This window comes from Belonocnema kinseyi, chromosome 8 (assembly GCF_010883055.1).
Source record: "Belonocnema kinseyi isolate 2016_QV_RU_SX_M_011 chromosome 8, B_treatae_v1, whole genome shotgun sequence".
NCBI classification, from domain to species: domain Eukaryota; kingdom Metazoa; phylum Arthropoda; class Insecta; order Hymenoptera; family Cynipidae; genus Belonocnema; species Belonocnema kinseyi.
Window position 1 is genome coordinate 120,314,682 of NC_046664.1, and position 25,250 is coordinate 120,339,931.

The following is a 25,250-nucleotide window of genomic DNA, read 5'->3' on the forward strand; positions in this document are numbered from 1 at the left end:
CAATAAAAGCGTAAGGTTAAATTGCAAACATGTTATTGGAATGACGAAATTGCAATACATGTATTGTAAGTGTTGTAAATCGTAAAGTCATTGTAAATCATTTCAATACATGTATTAGAGCATTTCTAAGACGAAACTTGTGCATAATGAAATCACAGAATTAATGGAATTCAAATAATTCACGGAATTCCCCAGATTCAAGGCAATCATGGAATTTATGTTATCCATAAAAATTATGAAATTCACGGAATTCATAACATTCACGGAATTCACGCAATTCATGGAAATAAAGGAATTCACGCAATTCATGGAAATAAAGGAATTCACGAAATTGATGGAATTTGCGAAATTAATGGAATTCATGGTATTCAAGGAATTTACGGAATTAATAAAATTCACAAAATTCATGAAATTTAAGGGATTTATAAAAATCATGGAATTCATGGAAACCATGGAATTCACGGAAACCACGGAATTCACGGCTTTCACGGAATTATGGAATGAATGGAATTCACGGAAATGGTGGAATCCACGGAATTTTTGGGATTTTAGAAATTTAAGAAATTTAATGAATTCACAGCATTTGTAGAATTCACGCCATTTGTGGAATTCAAGGGATTCGTGAAATTCCATAAATTCTATATATTCTGTGAATTCCGTAATTTCATTATATTTCATAAACTCATTGAATTTTATGATTTCTTCGAATTCCGTAATTTCATTGAATTTCATTAACTCATTGAATTTCATGATTGTCCGTCTGTAGTATGAAGCTCGGTAACTCCTAAAAAATTGATTTAATTTGATTGCATTGTGCTTTGACGACTTTTTAAGGCTCAAGAAGAAAGATCGAGTTTGTTAATCAGCCTTTCTATGACCTATGGTTTTGGTTTTACTCCTCAAAAATACTAATAAAAAATTTGCCCTCTGCGCGGGAACATACTACTTTCGCGCTCTGCGCGCGGCTCACAAGTTTAAGCGCGCCTCAGGCGCGCAACTGTTTGTTCCCGGGCTACGCGTTCGGTCTTTGTATTTCCCCCACATTTGTGCACAAACTTTTCCAAATTAAAGGTCAAAACATCGACAAACGTAATTTGGTGCTAGTGAATTCTCTTTTGGCAAAGCTCCTTTAGTTTTAATGAACACATTCTCATCACGTATCTCGTGCTCCGCACTCGATTTTCTCCATAATGTGAACTTTTCTACATTATGTTCAACAATATTATATCAAATTTATGTTATATTCATTTCTGTACATCAGGCTGATTCTGCTTATTCACATATTGTAAAATAATGTATAATTTTATTTTTCATGATCACTTTAATATGTGCTTCATATTTTTCACTTACTTGTATTATCAGCTACCCTGAAAAATCGATTATTTCGATACATTTATATTATCACGATTTATAATATACATTGTTATTAAAACATTTTCATTTTCATTATCTTGTTTCTATAATTAAAGATAATTTTAAAGAAAGTGCTTATCCAGTAAAAAAAATAATTTTACCATTAAAAAAAGTTTAGTAGTGAGTAAATTAAAGCGGCTTAACGGTCGAAAGTACACTGTTAGAAATTTCTGTTGTAAGTTTAAGTGAAAAGTACATGACGGCATTTACAAAGTATACCTTAAAGTTAAATACATTAGTATTGAAATTCGAGAATCTTTTATTGAAATTTGAAAACCGAGTATTGAAACTTTAATGCAGGTTTTGAAATCGTATTAAAAGTATTGAAACTTAAGCACAAAATATTAAATCACAATAAAATGTTGTATTAAAATTTTAATGAAAGTATTAAAACCTCATTGAAAGTATTCAGATTTCAATAAAGGTATTGAAACTTAAGTACAGAATACCTAATCTAACTGTAATTTTGTATTGAAATTTTAAGAAAAGTATATAAATTTCATTAAATGTAATGAAATTCCAATGAAATAATTAAAACTTATGTATAGAATATTGAATCTTATTGAAATTCAATGAAGGTATTGAACCTTAATAAACCAGAAGATTGAATCTTATGCAATACACACTTTATTCAAACTATTTTTAATTATATAATAAAACAATTATTTTAATGATAGTAAATACATAAACATGTGCACTTAGATTAAAAAATCGTTGGTTATTAAAACTTACGGGAATCACTTATCGTCAGCACGCATTGCCTTAATCTTATCACATACTGCCTTTTGACCCTTCGATCGAAATTCTTTAACATCACCTTTGTTTTAAAATTCTTTTTTGTGCCTTTTCCTGCGGTTAACCTTTTTCAAATTTTGTTTCGACTAAGTCCAGCCTTAAGATATGGACGTTAAAAAGACCAGAAGGAAAATTGTCAGTGTTAATGCATTTCCCAATTATAAAAATTGTTATATACATCAATATAGAAATGTACATTAATGAATATACAAATAAAGATACATGAATTTCGTAGGGGTAAATTATAAAATCGACCGTGTAATGATCATATGAGCTTCTGAGTCTTATCACTAACTGACTTAATACTTGTTAAACATTTAAATTTCATACAATTTTAAAAAGATATAGTAGTAAAAGTTATTGAAGTCCACTGTTAAAATTTTCTGTTTGAAACTTTCACTAAATGTATTGAAAGTTTATTTCCAAACCGTAATGTAACACTACAATACATAATGTTGTATTTTCCAAATGCTGGCGTTGGTATGGTACCTCACATGTATTAGAATTTTATAATACAAGTCTAGTAGCCCGCAACACTTCTGTATCATACTTGCGGCTGGATATCTCGACACCTGTTAAAGAAAAAAAATTTTATATAAAGTCCAAATCATTTCTTAGAACATTCAACGATATGCATGGAATACAAGGAATTTAGGAGATTCAAAGTATTACCGGAATTTACGTAATTCATGGAAATTACGGCATTCAAAGATTTTGCGAAGTTCATAAAATTCAGGAGATTTACAGAATTCATGGAATTCAACGAGTTCAAGAGATTCACGAGGTTCAAGGAATTCATGGAATTTATAAAATTCACGAAATTAACGGAATTTATAGAATTCACGGAATGTACGCAATTCGCTGAATTCAAGTAATTCACTGAATTTACAGAATTACAGATTCAAGGAATTCCTGGAATTCATGTTATTCATGAAAATTATGAAATTCACGAACTTCATGACATTCACGGAATGCATGCAATTCACGGAAAAGAAGGAATTCACGAAATTGATGGAATTTGCGAAATTCATGGAATTCATCGTATTCAAGGAATTTACGGAATTAATCAAATTCACAAAATTCACGGAAATCGCAGAATTCATGGAATTTAAGGGATTTATAAAAATATTGGAATTCGTGGAAACCGCGGAATTCACGGAATTTATGAAATGAATGGAATTCACGGAAATGGTGAAATCCACGGAATTTCAGGGATTCTAGAAATTTAAGAAATTAAATGAATTAAAGGCATTTGTGGAATTCAAGGAATTCGTGGAATTCCATAAATTCTATATATTCCATGAATTTCGCAAATTCCATGAATTTCGTGAATTCCTTCATTTCTATGAAGTGCGTGAATTCCGTGAATTCTAAAAATTGCGTGAAATTCGTAAATTCCGTAAATACCTTAAATTCATTGAATTCTGCAAATTGCGCGAATTTCTTAAATTCGTTTAATTCTGTAAATTCAATGAATTACGTGAATTCCGCGAATTGCGTAAATTCCGTGAATTCTATAAATTCTGTGAATTTGATAAATTCCTTAAATTCGTTGAATTCCATGAATTCTGTAAATATGATGAATTTTATGAATTTCGCAAAATCTTTGAATGCCGTAAATTTCACGAATTACGTAAAACCCGGCAATTCTTTGAATCTTCTCAATTTCTTGTATTCTGTGCATATCTTTGATTTTTCGAATTTCCTGAATTCTAAGAATTTCACGAATTCCATGAATTCCACTAATTCCATAAAATCCCAGAATTACTACTATATCTTTTTAAAATTGTGTAAAATTTTAATGTTTAACAAGTATTAAATCAGTCAGTGATAAGACTCGGAAGCTCATATGATCATCACACGGTCGATTTTATAATTTACACCTGCGAAATTCATGTATCTTTATTTGTATATTCATTAATGTATATTTGTATATTAATGAATATAACAATTTTTATAATTCGGAAATGCATTAACACTGCCAATTTTCCTTCAGGTCTTTTGTAACGTCCATATCTTAAGGTTGGACTAGTTCACATTGTGGAGAAAATCGAGTGCGAAGCACGAAATACGTGATGAAAATGTGTTAATCAAAACCAAAGGAGCTTTACCAAAAGAGAATTCACAAGCACCAAATTATTAGTATTTTTGAAGAGTAAAACCATAACCATAGGTCACAGAAAGGCTGTTTAACAAACTCGATCTTTCTTGTTGAGCCTTAAAAAAGTCATCAAAGCACAATGCAATCAAATGAATTAAATTCTTTTAGGAGTTACCGAGTTTCATACTACAGATGGTCAATAGACACTCTCATCACAAACACTTTTTCTATAACTTGGGAAGTCTCAAAACATCGAGAATTGATGAAAATAGCGATGTGAAATTGTTCATAAAACTAATACGTTTTCATCAGGACGAAAATATAAAAATGCTTTAGATACCACCACATGGAATACTCCAAATAAATTTGACATTGTCGATGATAGAACATTTTCTTCTTCATTTTACCTCTTCTGAGAAGTTCTGTCAATTTTCGAGACTTGCACTGAATCTCAGCCTTAGGCCAAAAGCCTTAATCTCGGAATACATTAATTCATTCATCGGGGCAGAATAAACATACTGACACCCAGCAGAATATGATTCCTTACTTACGATCCCCTTTCCTCTCCGAAATTTGCAATCAATGAAATCCTATAGTCTTCTAATACTTGAAAGTGCACATAGTGCGTACTTCTACAGTGGTCTTAAAATTCCTAAATATACGTTCTTCGCCTTAACTAGAAACAAGCTCAATCCGCCAGCAGCACCCACCCTTGCTGTCACTACCAAAACTCCAACACGAAACCCTTTAAGTGAAATCTCTTATTCCGATATAACGTTTCGTGCCTCCTTGCCATTTTCGCTGTAGCTGCTGATTAACCCTGTCAGTGCCAGAGAGTCGCGATATTAATTTCAAATCAAACATCATGAAAGTACACGAGAGGCGAGACGCGATTTATATTTTGTGAAAACTTACCTTGCTTAATACTGATTCTATGTGGCTTTGTAACAAAGAATTAAATCGCCTAAACACATTGCTCTCCCCTTTTTAGCAAAATTTGAATTAGCATTTAATTCAACTTCTTATATTTTATTAGGATAAAGTTCCGAAAAGCGCTTACCTCCGATTAATTCTAAACTTCGTACACCTATGTATTTTGACGCTCTGATAACGAATGTGATAGTGAAAATACCCGAAAATTTGATTTTCGTGGTGAAAACCATGAAAAACCCATGAAAATCATGTTTCTTTACGTTACCTCAGTAAATAGTAAAAATTTATAAAAAAGCTTCAAATAAAAGTTGTCGATACTTTGAAAATACATATTTTATGTTGAATATATTTTTACCCTACGGCTAATGGTTTTCGACAAAATAGACGATAACTATGAAAAATCACAGATGTACTGCAAAATGTTTAGCGGTGCCTCTTAAATTGTACAAAAAATTCCGGGAAAGCTGAATGGACGTTAAATATTGAAAATCGCAGAAATACTGAACATCAAACATTCTTGGAAGGTCAAGTCTAATTCTGTGACCAGTCCGCCCCCATGAAACGCTGGAAAGGGGACCGTGTGCTATTTACGGTATTTCTGTGGTCAGTCACAGGGGTGCCTTTCCGCCCCCCATGACACGTTAGAAAAGGGGTCGTGTGTGATCTAAGTTTTTCCTGGGACCAATTACAGGGGTGCCTTACTGCCCCTCATGACACGTTGGAAGGGGCGTCGTGTCTGACCTAAGTCATTTTTGTGACCAGTCATTGGGATGCCTTCCCGCCGTCCATGACACGTTGGAAAAGGGGTCATGTGGGATCTAAGTTTTTTCTGGCACCAGTCACAAGGGTGCCTTCCAGCCCCTATGAGACGCTGGAAAAGGGTTGTGTGTTATTTATGTTTTTTCTGGGACCAATCACAGGGGTGCGTTCCCGCTCCCATTAGACGCAGGAAAGGGGGTCGTGTGTTATTCGAGTTATCTTTATGACTAGTCATTGGTATGCCTTCCCGCCACAGGACACGTTGAAAAAGGGGTCGTGTCTGACCTAAGTTTTTTCTGGGACCAGTCACAGGGGTGCCTTCCTGTCCCCCATGACACGTGGGAAGGGGGGTCGTGCCTAACCTAAGTTATTTTTTTGACCAGTCATTGGGATGCTTTCCCACCCCCAGGACACATTGGAAAAGGGGTCTTGTGTGACCTGAGTTTTTTCTGGGACCAGTCACAGGGGTGGCTTCGCGCCCTCCATGACACGTTGTAAAAGGGGTCGTGTCTGACCTCAGTTATTTTTGTGACCAATCATTGGGATGCCTTTCCGCCCTCATGAAACGCTGAGAAGGGAGTCGTGTATGACTTAAGTTATTTCTGTGACCAGTCACAGGGGTGGCTTCCCGCCCCCATGAGAAGCAGGAAAGAGGGTCTTGTGTTATTTAAGTTTTTTCTGGGACCAGTCACGGGGGTGCCTTCCTGCTCCCATTAGATGCTGGAAAGGGGGTCGTGTGTTATTCAAGTTATTTTTGTGACCAGTCATTGGGATTTCCTCCCGCCCGCCATGACACGTTGGAAAAGGGGTCGTGTGTGACCTCAGTTTTTTCTGGGACCAGTTACAGGGGCGCCTTTCCACTCCCCGTGATACGTTTGAAAGGAAGGCTTGTCTGACCTAAGTTATTTTTGTGACCATTCATTGGGATGCCTTTCCGCCCCAATGAAACGCTTGAAAGGGAGTCGTGTATGACTTAAGATATTTCTGTGACCAGTAACAGGGGTGCCCCCCCCCCGTGAGACGTTAGAAAGGAGGTCATTTGCGACCTAAGTTTTTTCTGGGACAAGTCACAGGGGTGCCTTCTTGCACCGCCCCATGACACGTTGAAAAGGGGGTCGTGTCTAACCTGAGTTATTTTTGTGTCCAGTCATTGGGATGCTTTCCCGTCCCCATGACACGTTAAAAAAGGGGTTGTGTATGACTTAAGTTATTTCTGTAACTAGGCACAGGGGTGGCTTCCCGCCCCCATGAGACGCTGGAAAGGGGGTCGTGTGTTATTTAAGTTTTTTCTGGGACCAGTCACGGGTGCCTTCCTGCTTCCATAAGATGCTGGAAAGGGGGTCGTGTGTTATTCAAGTTATTTTTGTGACCAGTCATTGGGATGCCTTCCCACCCCCAGGACACATTGGAAAAAGAGTCGTGTGTGACCTAAGTTTTTTCTGGGACCAGTCACAGGGGTGCCTTCCTGCACCGCCCTATGACACGTCGAAAAGGGGGTCGTGTCTAACCTGAGTTATTTTTGTGTCCAATCATTGGGATGCCTTTCCGCCCCAATGAAACGCTGGGAAGGGAGTCGTGTATGACTTAAGTTATTTCTATGGCCAGTCACAGGGGTGCCCCCCATGAGGCGTTAGAAAGGAGGTCATGTGTTACCTAAGTTATTTCTGTGGCCAGTCATAAGTGTGCCTTCCCGCCCCCATTAACGTTGAAAAGGGTATCGTGTGAGACCTAAGCAACTCTACACTTCGTACCGACATTTCCCTTATTTTCTCGAAAACTGTCAGTCGTAGGGTAAAAATATATGAGACATAAAATATGTATTTTCAAAGGATCTACACCTTTTATTTGAAGCTTTTTTTTTTAATTTTCACTATTCATTAAGATAAACATAAAGATATGATTTTTATGTATTTTTTTTTGTTCTTCACCATGAAAATCAAATTCGAGAATATTTTCACTATCATATTCGTGATCAGCGCATCAAAATACATAAGTATATGGAGTTTCACATTAATCAGAAGCAAGCGCTTTTCGGAACTTCACCCTTTTATTACATTCAGTAAAATTTCAAATAGGAACTGAGGGTAAGCAGATGCTCATTACATCAAGCAATTTTCTCTTTCAAACCTTGGAGAATACACCGAAAAAACAATAATCCAATATTAATAGTTTTATATTCTCACAGGGATATTCTTAGTAATATTCTTAATGAAGGAAGCGAAATTCTTACATTAAGAGTATCTTCTAACCAAAGGGATCAAATATTCTGAAAATCAGAATATACTTGGGAAAAGCAGAAATGCACAAAGGAATATTCGCCTTGCTCTGTTTAATCTTTTCTTTTAATGTTTCGTGCCACGTGCTTTTCGATCAGTTTCCATTTTCGATTGTTTTACCCGCGAAGAAGTAATAAAACGCGTGCGCTCATTTATCTCCTTCTCTTTGCAGAAACTATTAGAATGAGAAAGGCCTGACGTCACATTTAAATAAGAAGTAAGGTAGTGAGGTTAAATAAGGAAGTGCAATTTTCAATGCTATTAAGTTTAATCAGCTGAAGTTGTACAAGTTGTGTGTTGCGTATTACGTAAAATTGTAAGGTAATAATATTAAAAATAATGTATCTGAATTTTTTCTGAACAAATATCTTTGAAATAAAAATATTTAATCTTACCATAGTTTAAGATTAACTATACCCATTTAAGTTGCGAATATTCTTAACCTCAGTGCGAATTTCTTCAAATTTAACAAGAATATATATTCTTAAGGTAAGCGGGTTTTTATTTTACATTAAGAATATATTCTTGGCACCTATTTAAATTTCAAATATTCTCAAACTTAGTGGGGAATTCTTAAAATTAGAATATTGTTTTTCAGCGTATGGATGTACAGTTGCTGGATCACCCTGCATGTAGTGCGCACATAACTTGAGGTGATTTTATTTTATGTCTATGCCAGAAGCTAAAAATAAAGAGTTTACCATTTTTGTAAGATAATCTGTTAATGAAGTTTGTTTGACGTAAAAACTATAGTTAAAATTGTCGAGGGTGATTACATGCTGAGTCGACTTGAACTTGTCTTAAGACTAGAAGTGTTATTTTAAGGGGGAAATTCCGTGTAGCGGATCCAAAAAATAGATTCTTATTTTTTTGCTTAAACGAAAGTTCGGCATCACAAACTCATGCAGTGAATATATTTTCCAAAAATATATATTCGGAAAAATTTTCCAACTTATTTGGGAATTGTACTTTAAAAGTAGGAAGATTTCCCAAAAATAAATAGGGAAACATTCCATAATTCATTTGGCAATTCTACTCACAACTTAGGAAATTTTCTCAAAAAATGATTCGGGGAAATTTCTTAAATTATTTGAGGATTGTTCTTTAAAATTAAAAAATGTTCCCAAAAATAGATTAGGAAAAATTTCCTAAATTATTTTTATTATTATTATTTATTTATTAATTAGAATATTACCCTGAAAACAAAATTTAGAGAATTTTTCATTTAAAAAAAGTACATATTTGGTATAAAATCATTGATTATATTTCCTCGGTACTTAACATTTCATTCTTGAACCTATGTATTGACGAAAGCTATTCACTTGACTCAAATTGTACTATTTCCTTTATGAGGTTTGTAACTTTAGCGGACCTTTTTATGTTCCGTTCATTAGCTGTCCCTTGGATAATTTAAGGGGTCAGTGGCGTGTCCAAGATCATCATTCTGCATTACATAAAATAGATTTACCTATATACTTTTCTTATTAATGTTGTAATTATGTATATATATATATATATATATATATATATTCATTTATTTATCTACTTTACATTTTCTCTTACAAATGTTCAAGGAAGAAAAAATGAATAAGAGTTTTCCCTTTCAAGAAACTCTAATGTTGATCCGGTCTCCTTTTTATATTGATACCCGTACACGAAATGTACTAGAGCCAAAAGAAGCGTCCTTCCGAGCACATCTTTTGCTTCCATCATACAATTTTGTTCAATAATAATATAACACTTCAATGCAAGTAAACAAGGTATATTACCCGAAGAAAAATAATATTTTCGAATTTGAGAAAAATTCCTTACGTATATGGTAAAAATGTTCCTATGCACTACTAGCCATTTTACCCAAAAACTGTTTTGTAAAATTGCTGCTGGAATTGAAATTTTTTCTAAATAGCATGGAATTTTCTTATTCCCAAAATTATGTGCGAATTTTCCAAAGACAAATAGAATATTTCGTATGGAAGTGAGTTAAAAAATTTCCCAAATATTAAAGGAATTCTTCATTTCCAAATATGTATGTAAAATTTCTCAAGCCGATCGAAATATTTTCATGCAAAAAGGAAATTGTTTGAAAGTGTTGGGAAAATTTCCAACTTTTTTAGGAAAATAATTTTTCCTATTTAGAGTCAGAAATTTTACCTACAAAATTAGTGGGAAAATTTCCGAGAATTTGTACAGTAACGATTTTGGAAATAAACCGGCTCTACTAAGAAGAAGTGGGCTTAATGTATGCTCCCGGAATGACTGCGTAACGATTGGAAATTTTAAAGACAATTGTCACTATGTAAATCTTCAAACACGTTTTTCTCGATTTCACACTTTGCAAAATTTCCCGAATCACAGCTCAAACATTATTTGATCGATCGACTTGAACTTCTGCAGACAGAATGCTGAAATGCTTCATTTGTCGGTAAACTTATCTAAATCGAAAAAAATGGTTTCAACCATTTTTTAAAAACAAATTTAAGCAAGTTTTTGTGCAAGAATCGGATTTTTTTCAAATGACCACCATTTTGTGAAATATTGAAATTTTAAAAATATTTTTCGGTTCACCAGCTTACTAAGGATCTAAACATTAAAATCTTTTTAATTTTTTTATTTTAGATCCACGTGTGAGAAGCTAGAAATAGGGAAAATTGACCTACCGAATTTGGACACGTCGGACATCTGCCGTTATAAATAAAAATATTATTAATTTATCAGGCTAAAATACATTTTTCTATACTTTAGAAGTACCTTATTTAACCACAAATGTTTTTGAAAGAGTAATTATCATTTTCATTCCCAAAATAATTGCTAAAAATTCCATAATTTTCAGCCTGTTACACGGGATTCCCCCCTAAGTCTTGATAAATATATAGATTTTCTCTTAAAAAAATGATATTATATAAATAATGATAACCTATATAAAATTTCACAACCGACAAAACCTGTTATTTTGCAATATATTATTTGCAAGTAATAAATTTGAAACCTGTGGTTCTTATAAGTTACGAATAGCTAAAAATTTTCCTTAAAAATTGAAAATAGTAATTTTCTATCAGTATCTAGTAAATTACTGATAAATTATTGCAGGTTATTAAATACAATAATACGTAAAAAATAAATACATTGCAGATAAATAATATAAACAATCTCTAAGCATTAAGGCGGATTAGTCGTGTCCCTCGGAGGCTTTGGGAGCCTTCTTATTACTTAGATAATTTTGTCCTTGTCTTAAGTTGTACTTCAAGACATATATTACACTGTACTATTTAGATGTATTAAGATAAAGATTTTCGACTTAAAAATACAAATGTATGCCTCGAGACAAGATTATTTGATTTGGAAAAAACCTGGGATATTTATTACTCGAAGACAAGCTAAAAGGCTCCTACGGCCTCCGAGGGTCATCACTAATTCCTTTTAAATTTTACAGAATGTATATATTTATTATTTGCATTGTATTTTATTTGTTATGTATTAATAAGTTTCATTATCTGTAATAATGATTTTCTTTGGATGATGAATATAAAATTGTTTGTCATGTTATCCTATTTCTAACAGTTCACCAGATAGTCGTAGAACACGAGTCTTGATCTTTTTATGGAAAATTGTATATGCTTGTAGTTATTGAGACCGAAATCTGGAAGTAGGAGGCCCTGTCATAATAATAAAACCAATATATACATAAATTATACTTCCGTGTCTCAAGACAAGTCTACCTGATCCTGTCTTGGCACAGCCACAGTCATAAATGCAAAAGAATTGTGTATATTTCCAATGTGTAGCAGGTGAAACGGATGCAGACATCATGATCCGGGAGAACGTCTTAAGATCCGACCTATTATGGAGAACAAATCCTTTATACATTTTTTTCTACTGCATATTTCTCGAAACTGCTAAACTTGGAAGTTTATAAATAAGATTTGAGTTTAACAACCACAAAAAGTCGATGTATTTTGGATAGGAAAACACATACATTGTTTTCTACACGTTAATTTCAATTTTCAGAAAATGTCACGGTGGAGGCTAGGACGAGTATAGAACCTTCCGAGGAGAATTCGATACATTCTCAGTCCCAGCAATCGAGCACCCAGCAGCCAAGCTGTCAACAACCACTTCAACAACAACAACAACAACAACAACAACAACAGAAGCAGCAGCAAGTTCAACAATACCGAGAAGCTCAAGTTTCTCGTCCATCCCAACAACCACCCACGCCGGAGAAACCAGGTTGGGGTTATAGTGGACTGGATCTCATCGGCAGTCAGGCCTTCTGGCAGAATTATCAAGGTCAGTCATCAACCATTCTCGTCGTCCTGGCTCAAGTCCCACCCGATTCGATATTCCCACGCCTTTTTAATTGTCCATCTAAACGAGAAGGAGGATTTGCGTACACACACCATCCAGGGCACTATTCTATAAGATAATCGCATTCGCGTATTAGAACCCACTCAATTTTTCAGATCTTCCGTTCGAGTTAGCTCGATCCCAGTTTATCGAAAAATCAACCGAGTTCGTAATAACCCCCTAACTTTCTCGTTACGAAGCACACCTGTATCCCTATATCTATATCTATGAGAAGCTGTATAACCGAATTCGAAAGTAAATTATTCGAAAGATCTCGTACGGGAGCAATCGCGTCGAGCGGCAATAACGACCCTGCGAACAGGAAAGGAGCGACGGAGAGAGGGAAGAGAGAATGTCTGCCTGGTAAGGAAACAGGAGGTATCTCAATAGGGTCTCGAGAGTCACCCGGGCATCGTGATGCGGGATCCATTTGCAATAAACAACGGCGGAGGTTTAGTCGGGGAAGGGAAAGCTACGTGTTCAGAGTGAGGGGTGTAACGTCGTCCAAGGTAGGTACTTACGTCCTTGGGAGGGGACCTCTGAGCCTTGCGTCTTCCAGTCATACATTCTATACGAGGAGTGATTCTCTCTCTTCTCTGTCTGGCTTGCACTCAAATTTTGACATAGCTAAGATGCTAACTAGTTTCTCTTTCAAGTCCCTTCAGGGAGAATGTTATGATAACCCTTGTAGTAACTGCTACTTCAAGGAAAATTAACTACTACGTAGTATATTGAAGCAGTCTGAAAGAGATTCTACGTTAATTTGCATCAGGAGAAAGTATTTTTTTTTAATCGTGGAATACTCATCAAACGTATCGTGTAGCATAACTATTGAAATTCTTTCAAATATTCTGTATTTTTTTAAAACAAAAAAAAGAATTTCAATTCATGTAGGGGGTGAAATCATTAAACGTAACCTGGGTTAAATCAACTCAAGATAAAAGAATTTAGTTCATTTTGTATTAAGGATCTCAATTGATGTGACTTATTTCTGTATCAAAGAACAATTTAAATTGGTTTACGCTTAATATAACGCCGACATTACTCAACACAGACTCAACAAAATTCCTATATTTTAAAGTAATACGCGAAAGATTTCAGTCCATAAGGGTGTAAGCGAAGAATAAAAAATGTTACAGGAGAGTATATAAAAACATTCTCCAAAATTCAAAAAACAGTTTCAAGAAAGAACAAAAGTTCACTTCGGACCTGAAGTGTTGCTCTATTAAGATCGAAAAAGTTTGGCTAGCGAAATTATCCAGTGTCGAGGAAATAGATGTGGTATTTGACAATCTGAAAATAGCACTAACATAAAAATGTCCCTTGCCTCCTTCTGGAGTCTGGGCTGCCGCCCGTTAAGTGTAATGGAGTTTTTGATTGAATGCAGTAGTAAATATTTGTGCGTTTGCGTGTGCCTTATCAATGACGAGTATTGCTGCGGACACTTCATTTTTGTTGTCTTAAAATTTCTTGAAATCCCGTAAGTTGTAGTCCTAGTGGCACTCTTTCAATTTCCCAAATGATGTACCTACAGAAAAAACGGGTTGTGGCCATACAGGGGATCGAATTTATGACACTTTAGCTCATGCCTGCTATTATTTTTAAATATATTTTTGTTTGTTTTATATTGATTTTTATTCCTGAAATTGAAAAATTTAAATATAAATTAACAACATCGAAGACCCGTATATACCGAATTCGATGCAAATATGTAAGAGTTTAGATATTATGTTTGCCATATTGGATATTTTTCTTTCATTCCCACATATTGACATTAAATTTGAAATTAGAGAAGTCGAGAAACCAAACAACTTACATACGAATCAGACAATATCATGAAATTTAGCGAGCTATCAAAATTTTTAGTTACAGAAGTCGCGGGTTTTTCACTTGTTGTGAATGCTCTTACTATACAAAAAATGAGAGACCTTTAGTTTAGTTTATCAAATAGTTTGTGGAAAATATCTTCCTGAACATACGGTAATACTTTAAGAATTATTCAATTTTCTAAATTTCAGGGAATATTCCCCAATAGGGCTGAGTGAAAATGATCAAATTAGTCGAATCGTTTGAGCTGAGCGAAAAATATTTGTGGTTTGGCGTCCGAAAAAAGTACAAAAAAATACATTTTTAAATCGGTTAATATCTTCTGTTCGCTTTTTTTGCACAATTTAGAATTTTTCAAAAATGGAAAAAAACATGTTTTTTTTGGATTAAGTCCCATGCACACATTTTTGAAAAAGTTGAATATGTCGAACCTGAAATTTCTTCAGCTTCAAAAAAAAGAAACATATTGTAATTATGTTATTTTGAGAAAAAAAAACGTTAGTGATATTTCCAGCTTTCAAAGATGGTCGATTTCACGTGCTTTTGAGCGATTTTGCCAACTGGCTTAAACCAAGCTTTCAGACGCAAAAAATGAGGATGCTATTACGAGAAAACAATAATTATCGTATAAATAAGGTAATGGAATCATTTTATATACATAAACCCTCCCTATGAGGAGGGGGGATCGGTTGTCAATGAATTGGGGGAAATTTGTCAACGGTATCTTATTTTCTCAGCGAATAGCTATTAAAGAGTTCAGGAAATAACTTTTAAGATTTATAGGGGGGGGGGGGAGAAAATTTGTATAACCATATATACAATAAGAAATATGCCTCCCAATTAATTAAAAAAATTCTTTCCTGAACTCTTTACTAGCTATTAGCTGAGAAAACGGAATACCATTCACAATTTTTCTACGAAAATATTGTTTTGTATTAATGACGGTATAATTTTTTGCGTCTGAAAGCTTGGTCTAAGAAAGTTGTCAAAATCGCACAGAAGCACATAACATTGGCCATTTTTGAAAGCTGTAAACATCACTAAAAATTTTCTTTCTCGAAAAAACAAAATCACAGTATGTTTCTCTCCTTGAAGCTGAAGAAATTTCAGGTTGGACATATTCAACTTTTTAAAAAATGAGTGCATCGGACTTAATCCAAAAAACATGTTTTTTGTCCATTTTCGAATAATTCTGTAGTAATAAAAAAAAAATATTGTTCAATAAAAAAATTTTAATGTTATTCACTAGCAAAAACTGTATTTTAAACAAATTCCCCATAATTTCCAAAGCAATAGGGAAATTTTTAAAACAAAAAAGGGAACAGAAGATATTAACTGATTTCAAAATTGATTTTTTTTTACTTTTTTCGGATGTCAACCTAAAAATATTTTTCGCTCAGCTCAAAAGATTCGACTAATTTGAAAATTTTCACTCCGCCATATTCCCTAAACTGTGGGAAATATACTCGAACTTTTGTACAAATTACCATAAGTTTAGGGAATTATTCCACAAATGATAGGTATTATCTAATTTCCTCAATTTTAGGGAATTTTTCCCAATTTTTTAGTGAACTGTAAGAAAATTTATTAAAATTTCCCTAAACATTGAGGAAAATGATTTTCCCCGACTAAAACGTGAATTTTTCCCCATTAAAAGTTGGGAAAAATTCCTGAAATTTCGTACAGTGCACGTTTATTTATTCCAATCCATTTCTCAACAAATTAAAGTAGGTCCTTACTTAACTACCGTGCAAAATAAGAAATTGATCACTACATTTTTGATTTGTACAATTGCGAATCCGGTCACAAATACCCCATGTACTAGTTTATGCTTTCCTGTGTGCACGGCAGATAAGTGTGTTCCAAAAAAAATTTTGTTTCATGTAGAAATCCACATTCTATTTTCTAACTTTTTAAAAACGATACAGAAAACAGGCGGCGTCTTTTATATAATTTTAAAGAAGACATATAGTACAGACTGGCATAAATGTTGTTTACTGTGTTATGACGATTTCTAGAAAAGCATAATATTAGGATTTACATAAATTGTAGGATTGATATTTCACAAATTTTTCGAAAATCTTACTCAAAAGAACTTTCTGGTACGGGTGTTGGAAAAATTAGTGTGTGATACACCTGCGTACTAGGTAATTACTACTCGTGTGATTGCAGCATTTGCTGGCAATATTCATTACAATCTTCTGGACAAGCCGCATGCTCTATATTCCAGCCTTGATAAAAATTTGAACTCTACTGTAAGTAATGCAAAGTTTATGTATATCTCTCTCGCAAATAAGGAAGAAACCATAATTTCCCCGGCGGCAACCGCAGCTCTCGGTGGTGTTACCTGTCCTCTCTCTTTCGTCTGCTCACAGTACTCTCTTCTCCTTCCTCTTGTGATTCCTCCAGATCCTGCATCCACCCTAAGTACGACAAAGCACTCCGCCACGCTATAATATTCAGACTATATGCAATAATTTTGTAGCGACCATAACCTCTCTCGCATTCCTCGCAGCCTCTAACCCCTGTCTTCTTCGACCCTCTCGCGCTCATTATTTCTCTTCGCTGTTTCTCGTGCTTCAGAATTGAGAAGCCTTTCGTGCAGGTATACGTAGAAAACGATAAGGATTAAGCGATCAGGGTCATAAGACAAAGAAAAACAAAGAGCAAATATCGTCTCGCGGATCGTCTTAACATGCATGTAACTTTTTTTTAACAGTTGTGGCAGCCAGAGCCACCTCGTAAATGCAATCATTCTAAATCGCCGGGCGAGCTTGATATTTGATGGGCTGGGCACATTGAAATTGAAATAATTGCAAAGAGCCGATAAGCAGCTAAGGCATTGTAAGGCACTACAATATAACAAATCGATGTCTTATAAATACAATATAAATGAATAAATGAGTAACAAGCCTTCCAAAAGTTTTTATAATTATTTCTGCTTTGCAGTTTAACGTTGCTAATTATTAGTTAAAATTAACCTCTGTTCAAACAACCGTTTATATAATTATTTATATCAGGATGGGTGGGGGTAAAAATTTACTAAAGGAAGATGTGAATGTGCTTTGAATTTTCTATGCAGTATTTATGTAATTGTACAATGTTTATCCATTATTAAAATAAGTCAGTCTTGGACTATCCACTTAGACCATTATTTTGGGAGTTATAACGCATAAGAAAATAACCTCGCAAGACTGATAATTAAAGCATAATGCTTGTGTACGAACAATAAAAAGTTTATACTGGGGAAGCGGCAACCGCGGTGGAACACATCTCCTGTTTGGTACACATAACCGCCGGGAATGTATTGGCGCCACATGACGATATCCCACATTAGAGTGGGAATAGGGCCTGACTAGAGAGGTTGAAGGTGCATGCAAAGGGACAACAGAACACTAATTTTGGGCTCATGTGCTGATTATGATGTGCGATTTTGTCATTAAATTCCTTCTTTTAAATGCGATTTTAGTAATGAGTTTTTGAAAACAAGAAGTTACTACTACAAGAAAAAAATGCTATCTCATCCGAATACGAGTAGCGGTTAGAACAAAATCCGAAAAATTAAAAATACTATATATATATATATATATATATATATTAGGGTAGCCCAAAAAATCACAATTTATTTGGTATTTTAGATGCTACTTCACTTATCAGTGAATATTGAATTGATCGCATTTTTATGGCATAAAATGGCCCAATCGAGTGAAGATGGAGTAGGCTCTTTTTTTCAAGAAATAATTTTAATTTAAAAATGGCCATATTTGGAGGTTCGTTGTGAGTCTCAGATATGATTCTGTAACTTGACATTTTGAAGAGACATTCTTAAGACTATATGAGAACAGGTTAAAAAAACTCATTAAACATTTAATTTACATTGAGTAAAGAGTAAGAAAAGCTTATAAAAAATTACACATTTAAGTTGAACACCAGCTGAAGGGACTGCAGGTATGCCACGATGCGAGTGTGGCGCCTGAACGGGGTTACATGGCTCAACTGCATGCTCTGTGGTGCGAGAAACACCCGGAGCTATCGCACTTTTCGCATCAACGTCTGAGAAACTATGCCGAACTACTCCGAAAAAGGGGCTATGTAAGCGGAACGCCTACTCTACCACAGCTAGAACAAGCTGCCAACAGAGAAAGAGAGGCGACACTATGACCAATCGCGGGCAGGCATCCGATAGAGGAAGGGCGATACTTTATGACCCGGAAAAACGTCAACACCAAAGTTTCTTTCAAACCTAAAGATCTGGCTGAAATCGATGACGAGCTTCATAGACATTTTTCTGAAGAATCCGACTTCTGGGCTATCAATTATCATGTGTATAATGCAGCGAGAGCTTAGGCCGATGCGGACCGTGAAACAAAACCAACGGTTGATCATAAGACCAAAAGACGAACGCATCAGCTTGCCATAAAGCTGGCTGGGCAAGACAGTACGCGTCCCGCATTCAGTGTGCGACTGACTACATCATATCAGGCAGAAATTTTACTGTTAAGGTTCGAAAGTTCACGCGCGAACTCCGGACCCGTTATCACACACTTAACAAGTCAAAAGTTCCTGACCATCAGGAAGCACATTGTTGAGAGAATACGGATACTATCTGACGCTAAGAGAAGTCCAGAGCGGAGGGAGAGGTGGGTGAGAGAAAATCAACAGTTTCTCTCTGTCCCATATTGACACTTCCAAGACCCTCCAAATACTGTCGACCACCCGCCCAAACCAGAGGATGTCGAAGTATTTTGGAGAGAAGTCTAGGGAGCACAACATAGACCGAACGAAGACTCAGAAAATATAAATAGCTGCCAGGAGCTGTGTGATGCCCTCTTAACACCTAAACCCTTAACACCTGACCGACGAGGTGAAAAAAGTATTAAGAAGTATAAAGAACTATTCCGCTCCGGGACCAGATTGTACCAAAACCTTCTGGTGGAAGAAGTTTCTTTGAACCCATCAGCATTTGGCCCGTATTTTTACCTCATATTTAAAATCGGAAGAGCCGATTCCGGAGTGGTTGGTGGAAGGGCGCACAATACTCCTGCCAAAAATAGGCAACTCAGCTGACCCGAAGAATCACAGGCCAATCACTTGTCTGAACATACTGTGTAAGATATTCACAGCTATCTTAAATGATGGGATTGTTCGGGCAATTGAATCTGCGTGGCAAGAAATGTATAAACAACGAGGCTCAAAGAATGGCGTAGCGGGATTTTGCGAGAACCTGCTTATCGATAGATGTGTCTGCAAAGATGCAGCATTTTACCATCGTGACCTATCGATGGCCTGGACTGATTATCGGAAAGCTTTGGATTCGACCTCCCATAGACTTATCATCTGTCTCTTGGAAAGTTTAATGGTTCATCCGCAAATCGTTAGTTGCATAGAGAGATTGATGCCGGTTTGGAAAACCAGATTTACTATCTCATCTAAAAAAAATCGTGTGACAACTAACAAGGTCACCTTTCAGAGCGGTGTCTTTCAGGGCGACACCATGAGCCCACTCCTCTTTTGTCTTACATTATTGACACTATCTCTAGCACTTAACTATTCCCACGGGTAGTTTAGCAAGAAACGAGTAGATCGAAAGTACAAGGTCACTCATATATTTTAGATGGACAATCTTAAGATCTACGCTAAAAATAAAGAGCAACTACATCTAGCTCTAGGGATTGTCGAACGATATACTAAGGAAATTGGAATGGAATTTGGGTTAGACAAATGCGCCAAGGTTTATTTGCAGCAAGGAAAACTTAATGGCATCCCTGAAGACCCTGAGCTTGTCGATAGAAGCGCTAATGACACCTTTGCGTTTGAGAGACTTATGCATACCTGGGCGTGCCACAGAGCCGCATTTAGGATGTGACATCTATAAAGGATACTCTCCAAAGCAGATACAAACGTCTCATCTGGCAGATTTGGTCTCCCAAACTGTCAGCGAGAAACAAAGTATCTGCAACGAACATGCGTGCGGTCCCGGTAGTACTCTATTCATTTGGAGTGGTTCCATGGACGAAGATCAAACTCAGGTCCCTTGATATCGGGACAAGAAAGGTTATGCACATGAACAAAAGCATGCATCTTAAGTCTTCTGTACCGCGACTGTACACCTCACGCCGTCAAGGTGGTCGCGGAATATTGAGTCTTTAATGTCTTCACAACAGGATTATGTTGGGTACAGCGCATAAAGTCGCAAATGGAAGAGACCCTGTTCTTAAAATGGTTAGGAAGCACGAAAAAGTGGGCAAAGGAGCGTTTCTGTACAAAGCAGCGGATGGGGCTGCTGAAACACTCGGACTTAACTTCAGTATTAGGGATGAGCAAAATGCATCAAATCTTATCTATCTCGAGTACTAATTCTGAAAGCCTAAATTAAGAAAGCACAAGAGAAAAAATTCCGTGAACATCTCCTCCGTAAGAGGATGCTCGGTATCTTTCACAGAAATGTGGAGGATCAGTCATTGTCGTATGAGCTAACTTTTGCCTTCCTTAAATCACCCGGATTGAAGTCTGGTACGGAGGGTTTTATTTTGGTATGCCATGACGGTGTCATTTCCATCCTTACATACCGTCGCCATGCACCCCCCGAGCATTTAACTCACATACTATCTCGTTGTCCAACTCATGCGGGAACGATCTACATCCAAAGGCACAATGCGGCACTAAGAGTGCTTTATTACCATCTCTGTCACTCTTACGGCATTAACCTTAATATCGCTCCTCTAAATGCTCCTAGGGAAATCGAGTCAATTGTCGAGAATGGGAAGTGCCGCATATACTGGAACTTTATATTCTCGATAACTGTTTCTGTTGCAGACTCGACGCGGCCTGACATGGTTCTTCTTGACTTCGAGCAGCGAACCATGTTCGTTACCGAGTTTTCGGCACCAGCTGACAAAACATCATAGCCAAGGAGAATGAAAAGAAAGAGAGGTATAAAAACCTTATAAGGGAGTTGCAACGATTGTACCGGGAATATTATGTGAAAATAATCGTCCTTATCATCGGCGCTCTTGGAAGTGTCTAGCTTTCACTGGCTCATAGCCTGAAAAGCATACCTGCCTGTCAACAATATGCTAAAACACTTGCGAGAAAATGCAGAAGACGGTAGTCCTTGGATCGCTCCGGGTTCTTGGGGTGCTCGAAACTTTTGCCGGATCATCGTATTGATTCCGTTACAGACCGTAACCACCCATCTTACGGTCGTGAGACGTGGTTGTGGCTGAAATATTGCCGTGAATTCGCTGTGAGCGGGTGCACTTTTTCAGATTATCACTCGCTCCCGGCGATGGGGATTCTGAAACTATTTATGAGTACGAGGAAAACTGTTGTGAACAAATTGCAGTTGAGAAATTTGAGAAATAATAAAACTTGTTGTTTAGAAGTACAAAAATGTGCAACTATATTATTTTTAGTTCTGATAAAGATACACTAGATCCGCGGTTGTATTCTCTCTCACTTATATCCTTTCACGCTTATATTTCTGCACAACTCTCATTTACAACCGCTTGGGTTTCACCACTTCGCAGTACCACGTGACAAGCAAGCCAATCCGAGCGCAGTGCAGCCATTTACCCTTTGCTAAGCAGCAAGTACCAGAAAGCAGCCCGGAAAATTATTTTTCTGCCGAGGACATGCTAGGTGCTACCCAAGGATCCAAAACCACGGGTCGAAGAAAGGAACTACCGGTCGGCAGAAAAAAAGGTTCGGCAATTTGAATCGCTTTAATATATTTATTAGAACTGAAGATAATATTGTTGCACATTTTTGTACTTTTAAATAATTTTTATTATTTCACAAATGTCTCAACTGCAATTTGTTCATAGCAGCTTTCCGCATACTCATGAATTTTTTTCAAATTTTCCCCATGGCCCCTAGCATAAGGAATAATGCTCTAAATTTCACTGTTCTTAAATTTAACCGAAAAACCTTAATTTCTTTTTCAAATTTTTCAGTCTGCAAAGTTTTTCGATTTTTCCATGAAATAGTGAATTTGCATCTTTTACATGTTCGCTAGATGCAATTGGAAGAATGAATAGGCTGACAACTTTTCATCCGAGAATCTACGTTCTAGTTCATCAATCAAAGAATCTAATCATGGAATTAATAGCGATCCTTTCCAAAATTCAGCTTCATTCGATGAAAATGGACTTGAGCGATATGTTTGACCGTTCACTGTTCTAGGTATAAAACTAACGGTCATTAGGGGGGGGGGGGCGGACCGTTACTGTGCCAAGTGTCACTTTGATCACGGCAAACCATGTTTGATTTTAATCGGCCCAATTTTGAGCCATTGCTGGCAGTCTGTATTGGCTATTTACATTTGCCGATCCTCCACCGATGCTTGGCCCAGTATTGACACTTTATTGCGCCAAGTCTCACTTTAGTACGGGGAACCATGTTTCACGAGGATCAGCCAAAGTATGGCCTAGTGACGAAACATGGGGTGTCATTTCCTTTAAAATGTGACTGTCGTCACATTTTTAACCAAGATATTCCCGATGATAGCTGTAGAGCGTGTCATGCACACAACCAGCATCTAAGACACATAGTATCTACTACCCGAGTAAAAAAAATTCGTCTTGACTAAGTCTTCATCCAAGACACAGGCCCGTAGCCAGACCAATATATCAAATGGGGCAAACATAATCTTATGAGGGGCAACGTTTTTTTTTCGCTGTGTAGTATTATTAAAAGCAACTTATTTAAAAATAATATTGGAGGAAAAAGAATTTATCAAGATGCAACTATCATAAAACGAACGTGAATGAAATTTTATTTCTTGATTTTCCCATTTAGAAATCAGCACAAAAATACACATTCTGCTTTAATACAATTGTAACTTAAGCGATGCTGAATTATGGAATGCACGTAGAAGGTCTTTGTTCTGTATTTCATTCTAAGTTTTTTTTTTCAAATGCCAAAAGTGTTAAACTGCTTTCTCACTCAAAAGTCATGCTATGTATGTACGTCGTTAAAATTCTAGTCAACGTGCTAAATGTTGCTGCGCAACGGGCCGACCTGCACCCAAATTGCTTCTTCTTTTGAGGGCACTGTAATATTGAACTCTTTAAGATAGCTGAGTTTCTACACATTCAAATCAGCAATACTATCCATGACGTCGATCAGTGTGCTGTTAGCGAAAAATCGTCGCTCAAATTCAGAAATGACTAAGACGATAAATTCAAAATATATTTGTCTCAAACTGTGCGACGTTGGGGAATTCGTAGAGTAAATTGCAGAGCTTTCTGTCAATACAAAATTACTCAAACTGCGGTTCGGTTTGATTATTCGTTTCTTAGGTTCACAATTTTCATGAAAAATAGAAAACAATTTTTGGCTTTTCGAATATGTGGCTTCAAACACATGATTGCAGCGGAAGTCTGTAATGCATTCATGTACACTTTTAATGATCGGAAGAGCGCTAGCTAAATGATTTTATTTTGATTGCAAAATTTTATCGGCTAGCTCGATACATTTTTTAATTTTCAGGACAGCACTAAACATAAGCGTGAATTTCTTACTTTTCAAAACACATAAAAACCCGATAAATTCAACGATGCCATGACTATCGAATTCGCTCGCGTGTTCGGATACACAGACATTAAACGCATTGACCATTTTTTCGTAGTTATTATGTATCACTGCCGCAGTGCGAAGGTGGCCCGTCCAGCGCTGTTCTATTAATCGAGACGTTGCTGTTTCATCGTAAAACCGTTTAAATTTGAATGGGCTGCAAAGCTTGTGCGCCATTTTACAGTAATCGAAAAACTGTTTTAACCACTACATTTTGCGATACAAGTTCTATGACTATCAAGCGTAACTGATGATTGAAACAGTGAACATACGGAATTATTCGATTCAGCATTTTCAATACTCTACAACGACTCCACCGGGGTGCCACTCTTGACAAAATGCAAACAGATAGAAGTGGCTTCGTGATTGTTTTTATCTCTGGTTCCATCAATCATGATGGTGTAAAAAGGAATGTCAGCAGCCGACACAGAGTGAGCTATTCGTTTTTTCACGCATGAAGCCATCAAGGTAATAATATCATTTTTAATTTCCAGTGATGTATATGATGCATTTCATGGTATCACTTTAACGCATTCTGCTAATCGTCCGTCTTTTTTTACCGAAAATTCAAAAAGAGAACGAAATACACCAGATTCAACATGAGTCAATGCATCATACGTTCCGCGAAAAGGTAATTTCTGAGCAACAAGAAACCGAATAACGTCGAAAATGCTAGATACGTAATAACGGTTTTTCTTTAAAATCGAATCTTTCACTCGGGTAGAAATTGCAGAGTTGCGGTCGATGAAGCTGCGTTAATCAGTCCATTTTGTTGTATTTATACGAAGCGCTTGTGTATTTTCATGTTCGGAACACTTTTCTAATTATTATTATTATTACACCATTAAGCCATTTCCCTTTTGGGGTAGGCGTGACTCACTCGGCAGGGGAAAGGAGTAGTGTGTGGAAAGGATAGAGATTTTTCAGATTGATCCAGAATTCTCGTGCTATTTAAGTAAATAACACGTTCGTTCAGCAACACTGCTCCGACCCAGGTTGCTGATCAATCTCTCTAGCAATCACCCCAAGCGAAGAACCTCACGAAGTCGTTATGTAAGCTTCCCCACTTGGGTCCATTAATAGCCAAGGTCTTTGTTTCAGGCGTCATTCACTCTATTGACACTCTTTTTACAGTCTGTCAAGTTAAAGCGTGGGTGGCTTTACTCGCAGTCGGTAAGGTGTATCGACATGATTTTGGTGTCAAAATATTAAGAAGAGCTCCCTCT

The 25,250-nt window shown here is 36.3% G+C and overlaps 1 protein-coding gene across 1 annotated transcript in view; it reads left to right on the forward strand.

Annotated features, from left to right (window-relative positions):
• The window catches only part of LOC117178298 (dachshund homolog 2), a 1,316,001-nt gene that overhangs the window by 1,083,597 nt on the left and 207,154 nt on the right, over positions 1 to 25,250 (forward strand). The window contains exon 10 of the mRNA XM_033369665.1: positions 12,283 to 12,564. Coding sequence (XP_033225556.1) covers positions 12,283 to 12,564 — 282 coding nt within the window. The remainder of the gene's footprint in view (positions 1 to 12,282; positions 12,565 to 25,250) is intronic.